This window comes from Hippocampus comes, unplaced genomic scaffold (assembly GCF_001891065.2).
Source record: "Hippocampus comes isolate QL1 unplaced genomic scaffold, H_comes_QL1_v1.1 scaffold150, whole genome shotgun sequence".
In the NCBI taxonomy this organism is placed as follows: Eukaryota; Metazoa; Chordata; class Actinopteri; order Syngnathiformes; family Syngnathidae; genus Hippocampus; species Hippocampus comes.
In genome coordinates, this window is record NW_017805496.1 from 1,866,738 (window position 1) to 1,882,763 (window position 16,026).

Sequence of the window (16,026 nt, forward strand, 5' to 3'; positions counted from 1 at the left end):
AAACAATTCTGAAATTAATCAAATGTCCAGTCAAAATGCAGACCGCCGCCCATCCCTGGTCGATGTACTCCCATAGTGTGTCATCTAGCTGAAAGGTTTGAACATTACATTTTTCATCTACATTAATCTATTGCTCCTGACATTTTCAGCGCTGAAAGTGGCGATTTGATCAAATTGTGTGACTGGAAGTGATGCCAGCCTCGAAGGAACAATAGACAACTGTTTTATCTTTTTCAAAGGATGCGTAGAAAATTAAAAGAAAATGAGACAAGATATATGAGTTGGTTTTTCTTAAAGAGAAGTAACATAAATTCCAGATTCATGTTTTTTTATTATTGTTATTATTTACATTGTATCCACAGATTTTTTTTTTTGTCTGTCTATTGGTAACTGGTGTTGCCAATCTTCCAGATGTGTGCGCGTGAAAATTTTATTCAATCTAAAAATGGATGTTAATTGTTGCTCATGTGTTTCCAAGTTTTTGTTTTGCGGACCCCCCCCCCCCCCCCCCCCCCCCCCCCCTCCCAAGCTGCTTTCACGTTTACATACATTTCTGCCGCCAAAATGTCCGATGCGCTGGGCGCGTCAACAAAAAGCCACCCTCCGAATGCCGGCCCGCCCAGCATGGCTGAGAGATGAACCAAGTTCCCAAACAGGCTCAACGGGTCCTGCACAGGTGCGAAAATCAAGATGCGCTGCTGCTCCTGTGCAGTCTATGAAAAGAGAGCCCATAGAGCAGTGGATTTGTCTTTTGAGATTTATGACAGTATAAAACAAAAAGCCTTGATGACTGAATCATTCTCAGACAACCCCCCCGCCCCCCAATCAACATTAACATGAAGGAGAGGCCCACGCGATCCCTCTCTTGGACCTCCTCCAGGACATCACAAGGTCCTGGTTCATCCATTATCTCCAAGCCCACCACACCAACACGCTCAAGTCAAAGGGGTCAGTCACGCTCACAAACGCATCACAAGTTTCCAAGATCACTATCCCCCCCTCAGCCCACACAAGCCCACCGGGTAAAAATAGTCCCCGTTCGCCTTTTATAAATCAGAGTCGTTCTATAAAAAGCCCCCGTCTGACCAGAAGGCCGGGCCGAAGCCGCGTTGCCCTATCTTTAGCTTTATTTATGTCCCGGTGTTGACAGCGCCACTTGCAAGGCTTTCCAGTCACTGTTCATTAGGTCACATGTGCGACCAACCCTTGGCCCCGCGTTCGAAAGCAGCGTCCGGTAAAAAGAAAAAAAAAAAAACGGTCATCAGAGGGCCTCCGGCGCTGGTCAGTTTGCATCACAAAAAACAAACGGCATAACAGCTGTCGAGTTCACAGCCTGCTGAATCTTCCCCTTTGGATTCTTTCCGTCCAATTAGTGCTGATGGAGCTCCGGGATGCAGACAGATCAGCGTTCGCTTGGTTCAATGAATCGATGATTGGCTTTATGATGACTGACTATTCCGCGGTTGCAAAGGTTGTAAAAATAGAAAAACGAACAACTGGGCCTTTATTTGATCATTGGGTCATTGTGTCTGCTTCGTTGTCCTTGGTTATGTTGACTTTTTAATCACATGAAGCTTGGCAACGGGAAAAACATGGTTTTACGTGCTTAAAAAAAACAACAATGACAACAAACCCTCGCCCCCAATTCTTCTTTTAAAATAATATTAATGCCCCGCATTATTATACATTTCAGTTTTTCACCATAATAGCCGCAGTGCGACCTCACGTCTTATCAATCAAAACTTTCTTTTGGTGGCATCCCATCACGGTTTCGGATAAGCACATTGTATTTAAAATATGTGCTACTTCCAAAAACAATGGTCAATAATATTGAATTACTAATCATCATGTGATAAATTTGAAGACAATCCGACATTCATATAGTTGTTGGATTTGTTACGATGTTACGATATGTGATCTGTGACCAGCCCAGCGTATATCAGGTAACGGAATCACGCTGATACCGGCCTAATTTCAAAGTATCGGATACTAGTGAAGGTTGCTGATACCAGCCACCGATACTTAAGGCAAAAAAAAAAAAAAAAATCTGACATTGAATATGTTTTGCTTGCCCACAGTTGGTGCGGCACTGCGGCGAATCATCTTGTGCGTCAGACAGACTTAAAGGTCTTTATTCACAATTATATGTCATTTTTAAAAATTAAATTTTGATGTACTGTATCATACATTCTAGTCGTATCGGTGAGCAATCAAGAGTGAATATCGATCTGGTAAAAAAAAAAAAAAAAAAAAAATGGTATCGGAGATGCAGTGACTTTGTATTTGCGGTAGTGAGTCAAAATGCACAATGACTTGACGTCCTCGAGCTAATTTCTTTCTCCGGCCTTCGTTATTTCACGGCCAGTTTGCCAAGTCGAGGACAGCCGATCTTGTCCCGCTCAAGGATGAGCTCATGACTGATGCCAGAGGCCGCTTGTCTCATCTTGTGTTCACTGAGCGAATGGCGGTGGACGGTGTGTGAGAGATGGGTGTCAGGGGAGGTGGCGGGTGGTGGTGGAGGTGGGGCGGGGGCGGACGGGGGTGTCAGTGGTGTTATCATTTCATCTTAAGACTAAGCCACTCTTACTACAAATGCTGGAGCGGCCGTGTCTCATTGTAGCCGTTACTTTTTATGTCTGAGTGACAGTGGGAAAATGAGTCATAATGGTGGTCGGAAACGGATGGAATGATTGGCGTGCTCTCAGTATTCTCCAATCTATTTTTAATTTCAAGTGATAATCCGCTTTGTTTTTAAATGACCGAAATTAAACAAAGAAGCCATTACTGTGACATTTTTGCCGCGAGTCTGACTGTGTGTGTGGTCTGCTTGTCTGGGTAGTGCAACAAAAATGGAAACGTCTTCTTGAAGCAGTTACACTAAGTTTAACGTGTTGTAAATTGAAATAGCATGATTACACCAAAGACACACAGAAGAGTGGACAGCGGTTGGGGGAAGCCTTCGCCATCAATAATCACTCAAGAAGCCCGTCGGAGGAATCCAACCTTGTCCTTTTGCTAACAGGCTATATTCCGGGTCACTTCCGGGTTGAGTGAACGCTGGCGCGTCTGGCTGCCGCTGCTCACCCGCTATTATTCTTTTTAGCGTTTGTTTTACGGTTTTTTACGGTTTACTCTCGTCATGGGAGAAACCCTCATCTCCTGTCCCAATTCGTTGTGGTTTTGGACCGTCGGTCATCGCACGGTTGTCCTCGGTCGCGCTGTCGTGGCGTCCTGCCTGTTCGGCTGTCGGACGGTGCTCCGTGCCTTCTCCGCCCCTCTGTGCCCCGTGGTGGGGGTCGACGGGGCCTGTGTCTGGGCTACGCTGCTGTGGACCGTCCTGTCGCTCCTCCGTCTGCCCGTGGGGGGACTGCTGCGGTGCTCAGCCCTTCTTGGGCTCCGCTTCCGGTGATCGGGCTCCCCGCCTGCATTGCACCGTTTCCCGGGCGTCGCTCCTCGTCCTTCCCGGAGGTGCATCCGCCGTGGATCTCGTCGGGGCTTCCACCTCGAAGGCTCCAGGGTCATCACCCCCTCTGGTCGCCCCCCCGTCGGCCACAATGAGACAGCGGCAGAAATAGCGGCCAATCCGCGGACCACGGCGTGTTGGCCGTCCTGGCTGGGTCAGCTGGTGCTCCTTGTGGCGGCGATGTTGCCGGCGTCAACTATTTCAATAGTATTTAAATACTATTTAAATTCAGTTTAAATTCATCTCTCCTTTTATTATTTACAATTTTATCTGTGGCTTTATTGTTCTTGTTTTGATTGTAAAGTGTCCTTGAGTGTTTTGAAAGGCGCTTATAAATGTAATGTATTATTATTATTATTATTATATTCTCATCCACTAGAGCACACGTGTCAAACTCAAGGCCCGAGGGCCAGATCTGGCCCGCCGCATCATTTTATGTGGCGCGCGAAGGCAAATCAAACATGTCACCCTTCCATGATGCTTACTAAAATCTCGACCGAAATGTCAAATTCTCATTTGTAATAAATAAGAGCGATACTATAAGCATTTTCTTGTTGCCAAACCCCTCATTACAGTAACTTAAACATTAGTTGAATAAACCGTTATTATTGAGTTTTATACTGTATATGATTTCAGCCATAGCGGCCCTCAAAGGGAAACGGTCACTAAAATGTGGCCCACGACAAAAATGACTTTGACACCGCTGCACTGGAGCGTGCCAAAATGTGAAGCAACTGCAGTTGATTTGTATGAGTGCAATATTACTTCTAAATATGGCTTCATATCTTATTTTTGATCAAAATAATTTTTTTAAGCAATACTTGACATGACATTTTATTGTGATGCGTTGCAAATTGCAGTGTTAGACTGCAGTACAAAGTAAACTGCAAGATTTAATTTTTTATTTTTTTTAATTGCGCAGATAACTGATTTACTCCTCCCCAAATAATCATTTTTGAGTTAAATTAATTTTTGGCGGGTAATGGGTGATTCTAACGGTTTTACAGGTTTGAGGTCATGTTATTTGTTTTTATGAAGAACGACTGTTTGGTTTTTACCGTCCCGTGCTGCCGACGACCTTGCTTCAAATAAATGTAATAAAACATTAAGCAGGTCATTTCAATTCACTCCTGATCCGCCGCTGATTTGGAGGTGAGAAGGGAGCGCTTGCGCAAACAAGAGTCACAGAACCACTTGGCATTAGCATGCATTGATTCCTGCTGCGTCTCGATTGTAAATGGTCGATTCTCAGCCGCCTGTCTTGTAGTCTGAAGTGAAAGAGTGATTGCAGGGTCCAAAGTGCCTGAAATAGCAGCAGTGACGCATGTTACAGCATGTGTCAATACATTTCTTTCATCAAGCAGTTCAAACCATTTTCAGCAAAATCACGCCATCACACAGGGGAGGCGTATTCACGGCTAATTTTATTTTTCTCTCCTGATTTCCAAGTATTTCTTTTTTTCAAGGGCCTGTATATTGGGTTTATTTGGGGGGCTTTAAAGCCATAGACGGATATACTTTCTTAACGCTATACTGTATTTCCTAAAGTCTGGACAAATTTGTTGAGCTACAGCAAATGCGGATTTCATTCATTCAGCAAATTTCCGCAACTGCGATGTGGTTTTGCAACGCTATTCCTGACACTCATTTGTCATTCACACAGAAAACCTGGGTGGGCCTTCGGACCTCCTTAAATGGCAAGCGATTTCGTCAAAGTGACCAAAAGAGCAAGCGCCGGCGAAACAACTGAGAATGTTCCAAGGGCTAATGTTAATGTTTTGAACCTTTTAAGTGAAAAGTTTTGGTGAGCTCAGTTTTAAGGAAAAAAAAACAGACTTCCATCATTTCTCTTGATAGCTGCTTCTGTTCGACGGCAGACCAGGGAAGCTTGCACGGTATTAATTAAAGACAATCATATGTGATGACACAATCAATTGCAATCAAAACGCAAACAGAAGCGATGCTTTGCACTTGATTTCCCCTCTTGAGACTATAGAAACGAGAAATAGATTAATTCTTTTTTTTTTTCTTTATGTCACAAAAACAAATTTCTCGTGAAACCAAGTCCAATTAACAATAGATGAGAATTTCTCTGAATGAATATGGTTCACAGTGGTTGCTTGGCAACCTCAAGGTCCAGACTGCAGATGTCTCAGCAAGGAATGAGTAAACATTTCTCAGACTGAATTTTAATTCAGCGCAACAACATGCAGTTGCCTGTTTGCCAAAATTTGATTGTATCGCATTTTCCATACTGATCGTTATGCTGCCGGTGAGCGAGAACCTATTTCGGCTGACTGGACCGGTCACCGCCTAAATTGCAGGGCACAAAAAGACAGCTGTTCACGCTCACATTCACACATGTGGATAATATTCACTGTTTTTTGGATGCACTTGAGAGAGAAGCACTCCGAAATTGGTTGTGACATGTTTACAATGACAATAAAGCCAATCAGATTCTGATTCTGATCATTTCAAGTATTTGATGGCCCCAACACGCTTTTTTGGGGGCCGGGGGACTCCATAGAGCACTGGTGTCAAACTCAATTGTCATGTGTCATAAATAACATTGAGATTTTGCACAAATATTCTTACCCGTATTACGCTCATTTGAACAAGAATTGAACAAACTATTTTAGTTGAGTACCTGATTTCAAAACTAGTAGTCCATTAATTTGTTGTGTACAAGTAATAATGTGATAAGACGATTAAAAACGTTTTTGTGGTTTCACTGTCATAATGGCCCTCCAGGGGAAGAGTCGCTCCAAAGTGGCCTGCGACAAAAATGAGTTTGACACCTCTCGAATTGAAATCAAAATGTTTGTATTTTCATAAAAACAGTGTTAATGATGAGTACGTTTCCTTATAAACACATTTCCCCAAAATATTTGGCTACTCTCGTGTTGTTTATGCCCATAAATTGCCTCCTCCCAAAATAAATGTCCATTTATTTACATGTACAACCAGCAACCCATCAATCTATTACTGCAGGATTCATGATTCGATTTTTTTTTTTTTTTGCTGTCATGTGGCCCAGTTCAGATGTGGGTCATGGGAGTGTGAATTTAAAAAAAAAAAAGAAAAAAAAGTGAAACCAAAGATTAAAATAACCACAGCTGTGACGGGAACAGAGGGTGGGGGTGATTATATTTGTTAATCAGTCATGGAAAATAGAGCGGTCACTTGGGGAAACATGAACACTGCTTCTGTCCCTCAGTGTCCATCCCTAATGGGATGGATGAGCTCTTTTTCCAAGCTGCGTGATATGATTGCAACCTTCAGCCCATTTTCTCTCTGCGGCATGGCTCATTGCCTCCTAGAACTTGATCCCGTGCCACAAACTGTCCAATTCCCCTCTGCCCTCTCATCTCACTCAAGGTTCTTTTCCTCTATGGATATAAATAGTCGATTATAAAAAAGCGATGGCTGTACGGGGCAACAGCAGCTTTGTCAGGATATTTGGTGAGTCGTGATTATACATCAAAAGTGTCCAGTTCCTATTGCGTTGATATTAACGGGGGAAATGTGGGAACATAAAGTTTGTATTATCCAACAAGTACGAGACACAGAAGATGCATTGGATGAAGAGGAAGGCTTAGAGCAGCTGTTTGTTGCACGCAACTTACATGACAGCTGACAGATGCAACGAATGACAAGCTGAGCATCCACCACACTCATGATCAAAGCGAAGGCAAAACTGACAAACACCTCAAAAGCTCGGACCCGTGATCTGCGTCAAATCGGCAGCCTGGAGCAGCAGCAGCAGCAGGAGCGACTCCTTGGCAGAAAGAAACAACTTGACCATTTCGCCAGCCGTTTTGAGGCGGCTGCGGCGGCAACTGTCGCTCCAGCTTTAACCATCAGCAGCCAGCCACTCATTCTGCAAACTGCCAATGTGAGATGTGCTCTTCAGAGCATCAACACCCACAACGTGCTGCTGAGGTATTTGCTTCTATCCCTGTTGCACCGCTCTGTCCCCACGTGTCTGAAAACATCTACCATAGTGCCAGTTTCCAAAGCAGGTTTCAGTGACTGGGCTGAGCGATTACAGGCTGGTGGCATTCACACCTGTAATCATCAAGTGCCTCGTGGGTCTTCCACCCACCCTGGACCTTCTATGGTCGGCATAGAAGAGCAATAGGTTAAGTGATGATGCCCTCCACACTGTACAGCACCACTTGGGAGTCACCTGGGATCTATGCAGGGCTTTTTGTGGATGACAGCCCCGTTTTCAGGAGCATCCAAAATATCAGGCTGTTCCTCCAATTGCACAATAGCACAACACGTAGACTTTTTGATGAAGAGGCCTTAGTTATTTTGCATGGGCACGCACCACCCGAATAATGAGCAGAGGTGGCCCACAAGGCTGCGTGCTAAGTACCTTCCTTTATTCTGACTGCCACCAAAGCCATCATCAAATACCGCCGCATGTTTGAGAGCGTTCTGACTGGCCTCTTGATGTGGTACACGGGAGTCGCTCAGGAGCAGACAAAAAGGCTCTGCAGAGAATTATGAAAACTACAAAACACATCAACCACCCCATGAAGAACATCTGCACCGCTTGCTGCCTGCACAAGTCACACAACAACCCCAAGCGCCCTTTCCACACTACTCCCCACCTTTTTGAACTTTTTCCGTCTGGAAAGTGATTCGGATCTATTAACACATACGCCGCAATATTCGTGAACGGTTTCCATCTTACCCATAACCACATTGAACAATGAACTCAAACACAACTGTATGTCTAATTTATGTGGCCTACGCGCACTTTGGCAGTGCTGTGGGGTAAATGAAGGAATACTGATGTGTGAATGATAAATCGTTTTATTTAATTGATTATTTATTTTTCAGGGTATCAAATAAACAAGCAAAAAAAAAACCCTAATGACAAACAAACTTGTGTTGAATCTTATTCTCCGTTAATCTGATGATGGTTTTACAACAATCTATTCTTTCACAAGGCAAGGACTAACGTGAAAAAGAAACCGTGGCTATTCCTACATTTGACAAATTTGCAGTGTAAAGAAGGCACAAGTGCAAACGACACCTAAAATGACATGAAATACAACAAAAAAAAAAAATAGCATCATAGCTCAAACACAGGTCAACTTAAAAGCTAAACATAGTTATGACGTGGCAAATCCTCTACACAACAACAGAACTTGAACTGGAGCATGACTTTCAGTAAGCAGAGCGGTTCCATCAGCGCATTGGACACGTTCAGATGGACATTTTCAAGGGAACTCTTTCCTGGTTTGTGTTACCCGGCTGTTTGGGGTTCTGGTATGACAGTCGCACAAATACGACAACGAGGATGGTTCCTGATTGAAAAAAAAATCAATCAGTACAAAAAAAAAAAAAAAAAAAAAAAAAAACCTAATAATCCATCAACAGCATCTGTATTTGACAATAAATTTGATGTTATGGAACGAATACTGACCGATGACCGCAAACGTGCCGAGCAGAGTGCCCACCGCAGACTGGATGGTTGGCATGCCCTGCAGCTGCTTGGCTGCCATTTTGCAGCTCCCCCTGATGTTGCAAGGACACACTGTCACTACAAAGAAGAAGACAGAAAGACTCTGTCATCGCACTACGTGGCACAACAACCAGGTCAAGTCAGGGACAGGCTCATATAAGAGAAATGGAACGCTCGGGATTTGATGGCCATTCTTTCGATGTTTAAATGTTTCCAGCTGCAATAATTTATTTACCAAACAACTGCGGGAGTATGTGAAATAAACTCAGAGTGGACAGGCAATCCAAATCCCTCACTTATCGCTTTATCAAATTTGTTCATTAAAAGGGCCAGCACGTTGTCATTGTCAGCTGACTCTTTGGCCGTGGGGAATCTGGCTATTACCTGGTAAGTTTATGAAGGTGCTCCTTGGAGGAGAGCTGCTGTCAGAGATGGTGAAGGGCACAGTATAAACCTCGGGGGCCAGATATGGTGTGTTCAACGAGAGGTTCGTGTGAGTATCTGTGGAGGAAAAACAAAAACAAACACTCAATTGCATCGTGATTTGTTCCATTGCTGATAATGACAATTCTAAGCGTGACAAGGCTGGTTTGTCCTGACCTGACAACATTCAGCCACATGGAACTGAGTGACAGGTAAAAGCCAACACGTGAGAGTTGTATGGGTATTTTTTGGAGAACGTCAGAGACCTGACCTCAAACCCTTCAAACACCTTGAACCACAACTGAGATTGCGGGTTCTATTTTGGCGACCTGTGCAAGGCTAGCCTGGATCGGCACAGAGGTGGTTAGACCCAATTTCGGTATTTTTGCAAAGACTTGAGAGCCGGCACAGTTAAATGATCAAATTGGTCCACTACCTGCACCAATACCTCGACATAATTGGTGAAACTAATCTTGTATCGGCATGAAAACCAAGAGGTGTTTACGTGCAGCTGCGCCGTCTAGAAACATAAAGCCTCAAACGTATTTATGACCTCACAAATGTTCTGCATTGTCATAAAAAAAAAACCAAAAAACAAAAAAAATTTAAGTTGGAACAACGACTGACATTTACGGCAACAATCTCAGTTAGCAAAACAGAGTTTTGACTTACTTTTAATTTGGGGAACAATACAAGGGACAATTAGCTCTGTAGACTCCCATTTTGTTGTTGAAAATCTAGGAAAGCCAAATTTCACAGTCGCAAACGTGAAAATATTTTGTTGAATTGCTCAACTTGTAATCTTGAGTCAATTATTTTTTTTTTACAGTGTGGATGAATGGACAACAGATTTTAGGTTTGCACATGCATGAGCACACACACAACCACACACACAAACACACACACACACACACACACACACACACACACACACACACACACACACACACACACACACACACACACACACACACACACACACACCAAACTCTGGCTGTCCGTCTCCCTTGCAAACCCATTTTGCGTTTCCCAGCGACATAACACCCACACACTTTTGTGGAGTGTGCTGGAGTGGGACTCTTTATCTTATCCGTGCAAATCAGTTTAAAATACACGACAAGGCTGTATGACGTGAGACCAGCCCTGCAAACAGAAGCGTTTATCAACTTGTTTGAACCCTTATCGGAGCTGCTTACACTTGCACCTTACCATCACCATACACTCCCCCCCCCCACCCCAAGCCCCGCCTTACGGTTCAACGCATTTGCCAGCCAAAACAGCAAGAGCTGCGTAACATTTGCAACCTCTTTTGTTTTTCTCCTCCGTGCGCTATTTCATACATGGCTTGACACCATGCAGGTTGCCTTTTGTAGGCTTTTACAATGACAAAGGTGGATCGCATGAAACGCATCAAATACAGACCGGATGAGTCATGACCACTTACTGCGAGGAAAAATCAGACATAAGTGGGGCCTCATTTGCATCGATGGGCACAAAAACAGCAGCCATTAATGACGGCACTTTTCTGGGCGATTCCTATTTTAGCCTCCCCGAGCTGGAGAGAACGGCATTGATGACGCCAAAGAAATCACGTCGTTCAGTTGCAAGTTATAACTCGGCAAAACGTGCGGTGCGTTTCGACTCGGCCTCCTGCGCACAACGGAAAAATGGTGTGTCAAATTGGCTGAGTGAAATCAAATCATCTGCATCCAGATCCATTTTTCAAGTACTTATACTTGATCCAGAAGAATTTCTTTTTTTACAGCCACTTCAGGAAAAATATACATTTTCAGTGTACCCCCTAAATAAAATCCAGTACAACGGATCAGTGGGGATTGCCTCGTTTAGTCGCTTTTGGCGTGAGGTGGGTCTATGGATACGACGGATACCAGTGAGGGGAATTGAACCGGCGATCTTCCATTTGCAAGACAACTGTCGTGTCTTTTGTGAAAAGAATCCATCTGATTCTCGAGCTAACAGAAACAAGCTTCCATGCAGGTAGAGCAACAAGGCAAGGTGACGGTTTCCTTGACTACGGATGTATGAGATTCCCTGGCTGTTATTCAGAAAACCTTTTCATTGCTGTCGTCATCATTTTAATAGTTTTGTGGAATAAAAAGGGCAGAGATTGTACTGGTCACTCTTCTTCGGCAAAGGTGCACTTAAAAGCATTCGCACAGAAACAGAAAACAACATTTTGCTTTGGGGTGACCAAATGGTTAGCTTGGTTTGTTAAAGGTAGCTTTTTTACCTGAAAGGATACAAAATATCATCGTAACATGACGTAGAGGAAAGAAAGAGCAACCTATTTGGTCCGCTGTTGAGATTAAAACTATTCTTGCCGTCATACAATGTGATCTAAATAAAAACTCTGACTTGGGGTTTTGGATAAAAGAAAACGTTGTCAGTCGCTAATTAATTTAGCACGCATGTTTTGACCGCCTGGAGAAAACTCACGCAAGCAAGGAGATGACGTGAAAACTTCATACAGAAAGGTCAGACCTGTAATTTCCATTTGTACTTTAGTGAATGTCCCTGGGATTGTGATGGTGTCGCGCGTGCTGTTTTTTTAAACGTGACATTGTGCTCTGGCTGGAAGGTAATCAAGGGATGCCGTGGTGATGTCCACTCACGCTCACCATTGATGGGCGTGAGCTTCCAGTTGCGTCGTACTGTCGCGTCGCTCCTTAGCGAGAAGTTGAGTCTTCCTCCGTGCTGCGGCCCGTCGCTGTCGCGCGAGGCCAGCACCAGCGCTTGCTCTTCCCAGCGAGGGGTACATAAGTACTTCCACGAGTAGTCACCCACCAACACTGGACTGTTGTCATTCACATCCAGAATTTGCACCGTGACCAAAGTTGAGGCGGATAAGGAAGAGTTACCTTGATCAAAGAAAACAATTTTTAAAAATCATGACACGGGTAGGTTTGGAAACAACTAAAGATATTACGACACTTAATGGCATAAATCTAACGTTTACATCACAATGCACGTATGGGAAGGTGTACCAATTAGGGCTGATCTTCATGAAGAATGAGAGGTCTGTCTGTTCTTATCTTGTGAGTACACACATAATCATGATTGGATTACCGTATTTTCCGCAGTATAAGGCGCTTCGGAGTGTAAGATGCACCTTCAATGAATGGCCTATTTTCAAACTGTTTTCATGTATAGAACAGAAGCCACAATCGTGGCTGCGGTTGTGTCCTGCATCCACTAAATGGCGCTATGCTAAAGAGAATACAACACAATGCAGCTTTAATTATGTCGAGCTTTCACAACCACTGCAGCTGTCAAAAAGCACTTAAGAGAATATTTAAAATACTACACCCAAGAAATGTAAATATTCATCCATATATAAGGCGCATCGGATTATAAGGCGCACAGTCAGCTTTTGAGAAAATTGAATGCTTGTAAGTGCGCCTAAGAGTGCGGAAAATACGGTAAAACATTTCTCGGACGCACCTATGCCATATGGAAGATTGGTCGTCAACAGAGACCTTTTTAGGTGCGCCTCATAGTGCGGAGAATACGGTAATCAATTATTGGCGGTGCACTGATGACTAATAATGAAATCCATCTTACGTCCATCCACTGCAATGACTTCCATGGTGTATGTACTGTTCTCCTCTCTGTCCAATGCTTGCACCGTCTTCAGCTCACCTGAGTATTTACCAATTGAAAAGTACTTCTTGGTGTCCCCCTGGAGAGAATATCTAGAAAGAAAAGCATATAAGTCTCTGCGGAACTTCAAGGTCGATCATTTTGTCAGAGAATGGTGAGAGTGAGATTTACCTGATAGGATGCGAGTCAGGGTCATAGCCTCGGATAGTGGCGATAACCCGCCCTGGTTCTTCGCCCTCTCTGACAGTCACCTCATAATGGCTTTGAGATAGAACTGGACCTTCATTTACGTCGTCAACATAGATCGATACAGTTGCCGTTGATGAAGGACCATACCGGCCCCGGACCAGAGCAACTGGGTTCTGGGCACTTAGAACGAGGATGTATTCACTCTCACGCTCAAAGTCAATGACCTGCTTGGACAGAAGGAAAGCACAAAATGTTGTTGACTTGTTTGGAACTTTTTCAACACAAACGGTTTCTTAATTCAAATTAAGACCAGTAAAGTGGATTGCGTGGACACTGCAAAGGGTCTCACATTATGTTGCAGTCAAGACCACACCAACTAAGACATTGACGAGGCGAGAGTGGATCGAGACGGAGACAAGACCAAGACTTATGGAGGTCGAGACCGAGACAAGACCAAGACTTATGGAGGTCGAGACACTCCAGGCGACACCGGGGAGGCAGCGCAGCACTTGCATTCTGCATTTCTCACTGACCACAGTAGCACTGGCCCGTTCTCGACTGATCTTGATCAAAAAGGCGGAGTCCGCCCTGTCCGAGACTGAGACAAGACCGAGTAAAAATTCCTTTGATTCCGAGACACGACCCTTAAAAGTGCTCTCGAGACCAAGGCCGATCTTGAGAGTTACAACACTACATTCCATGCATGGAGCTCAAATTTGAATCCCCATTTGTTTTCGAATCATATGTCAGAAGTAGATTCATCTACCTACCACCAGGATTAATCAAGGGAGAAAAAGACACATTATTTCTCTCGTGAAATGTAACGGCAGGAGAAACCGATGCATTAAAACAAGAAAATGTCAAAGTGCTATAATGGGGAGATGTACCAGAGGCACGAAAGTGGGGCTGGGGGGACGTCAAAAAAGATGCAACTCCAGGAAGGAGATGACTCTTGGAAGGGGTGACGAGATCCAGCCAGCCCACTCACAAGCTTGAACGCAAACACTCAGCCGGAGGAGCCGTGCAAAAAGAAGATCTTATCAAACAACTGCCGTCTGACATCAGGTTGCTCGCGCTCACTGCGTGTCTGTTGCCAGGGAGAGAGAATGCAGAGCTTTGGCGGGGGACGAATGGGTAACCGTCGCTGACTGGAAGTGACGCATCAAACCACTCATTGTGCATCAGAGCATTAGATCATGTGCAGCCTCTATCTTGCCAATGCAGTCGTCCAAGCAACTCCTGTCCACGAGGGCTAATTCCTGATGTCAATTACAAAACAAAAGAAAGAGTTCATGCAGCCTTGTTTTCTTTTTTTTTTTTTGCATCGTCATCATTAAAAGGGATGTCCTCCAGTGCGTGAGATTTCACGCTGGGTTCTCTCCAACTCCATCTTCCTCCCACCAGTCAAAAAGCTATGTATGTTTGGTTTGTTGCAAGTGTGAAATGTGGAAAAAAGTGTGAATGCAAGTGTGAATGTCTGTCTCCTTTTGTCAGCCCTTTCACTTCAACTTTTCACTGCACATTTCATTATTATGAGTCATATGAAGTATCGTATCCATTTCCATGTCAACAGAATTATTGAAGTTTTTAGCCCGGTGCACTAGCCTGTGTGCTTAACTGCCACTGGTCTCTGCACATGCAATCGAATTATTCTCTCTGGCTTCAAGTAATGAAACACGTCTGCCTTCCGGCAAGGGCCTCACATGGTGACGCAAAAAAAAAAAAGGAAATTAATTCCAAGAGCGCATGATTTTTCACTGGGGCTCTATTTGTGAAGTATGTCAGCATTTTTAGTGAATGACAATAAAAAAAAAAAATTGCACTTTAAAATGTCACTATCAACCTCATGGTTAAAATGCTTAGAAACAATTGGATATGCCAAAACCAACCTTAGCCCATTAAACAAAACAAATCAGAGCTATTTGATATCACCGCTAAAAACAATCAATAATCATCTGAAATGAAAGTTGGTCTTTCGGACATTGACTGCCGTCGTTAAGAGTTTAACAGCTCTCGCAGGAAGGCTGAAAGCCAAACACAACCTGCTGGCTTACGTAAGCCAATACAATACAATAGGATTCATTTTAAGCAGGGTATATGCATATTGATAATCGGACCGAATTTGATGTACCTGTGAAAGACTATCCTGTGTGAACATATTGTGGCGGGAGGTTTGTTGAGATTCAATTTCACCCACAAATCGGATTGAAAAACAGGAGGGGCCGGCGATCGTAAATGTTCAACAAATTCAATATTACTACGTGTGTGGTCATCATCGAGTTTGCCAATTCGACCAACTCGATGATTGTCACATGAAATGGAATTATAGCCACAGGATACGAAGAGAGGAGCAACTTTGTTTGTGTAACACGTCGGAAGTCATTCGCCATCATAGAAATGACAAGGAGAAAGAATTTGCATCTGCAATGTTTTTGTTGGGTAAGCTAACAGTTAGCCTGGCTTGTTTCATTTCTTTTGTTACTTTTCCTTAATGCTAGTCTATAAATGAACACAACATGAAAGATGATATCGCTAATTAGCTACCTATAAAGTAGCTAACTAGCTTGCTTGCTCGCTAACGTTGAGAAATTTGGATCACTTTGCAGATTATTGCTGTTACCAGTATTATGAAACGATGAAACTAGCAGTAGACATTTTAGATACTCTTCTTGTTTTCAAAAGAATCATGAATAAATCAATTGCTAATAATATTCAACGGATAATAATTTTGGATTGGAATCCATTTCCAATGTTAACATCAATACTAATGCACTTCAATGAAACAATAGAGTTCAAGTAGAGGATTTTTTAGGGGGGTGGGGGGGGGGCAGGGGGGCAACTGTTTACCTTT

At 43.6% G+C, this 16,026-nt stretch overlaps 1 protein-coding gene across 2 annotated transcripts in view; it reads right to left on the bottom strand.

Moving 5' to 3' along the window:
- Positions 1-8,360: 8,360 nt before the first annotated feature.
- cdh16 (cadherin 16, KSP-cadherin) overlaps positions 8,361-16,026 on the bottom strand; it is a 21,667-nt gene continuing 14,001 nt past the window's right edge. For both annotated transcript variants that reach the window (XM_019876426.1, XM_019876425.1), the window contains 6 exons: positions 13,158-13,399; positions 12,948-13,078; positions 12,005-12,244; positions 9,327-9,443; positions 8,904-9,020; positions 8,361-8,784 (listed from right to left, as the gene is read on the bottom strand). In XM_019876426.1, the coding sequence (XP_019731985.1) occupies positions 8,684-8,784; positions 8,904-9,020; positions 9,327-9,443; positions 12,005-12,244; positions 12,948-13,078; positions 13,158-13,399 (948 nt within the window). In that variant the 3' untranslated portion in view covers positions 8,361-8,683. The remainder of the gene's footprint in view (positions 8,785-8,903; positions 9,021-9,326; positions 9,444-12,004; positions 12,245-12,947; positions 13,079-13,157; positions 13,400-16,026) is intronic.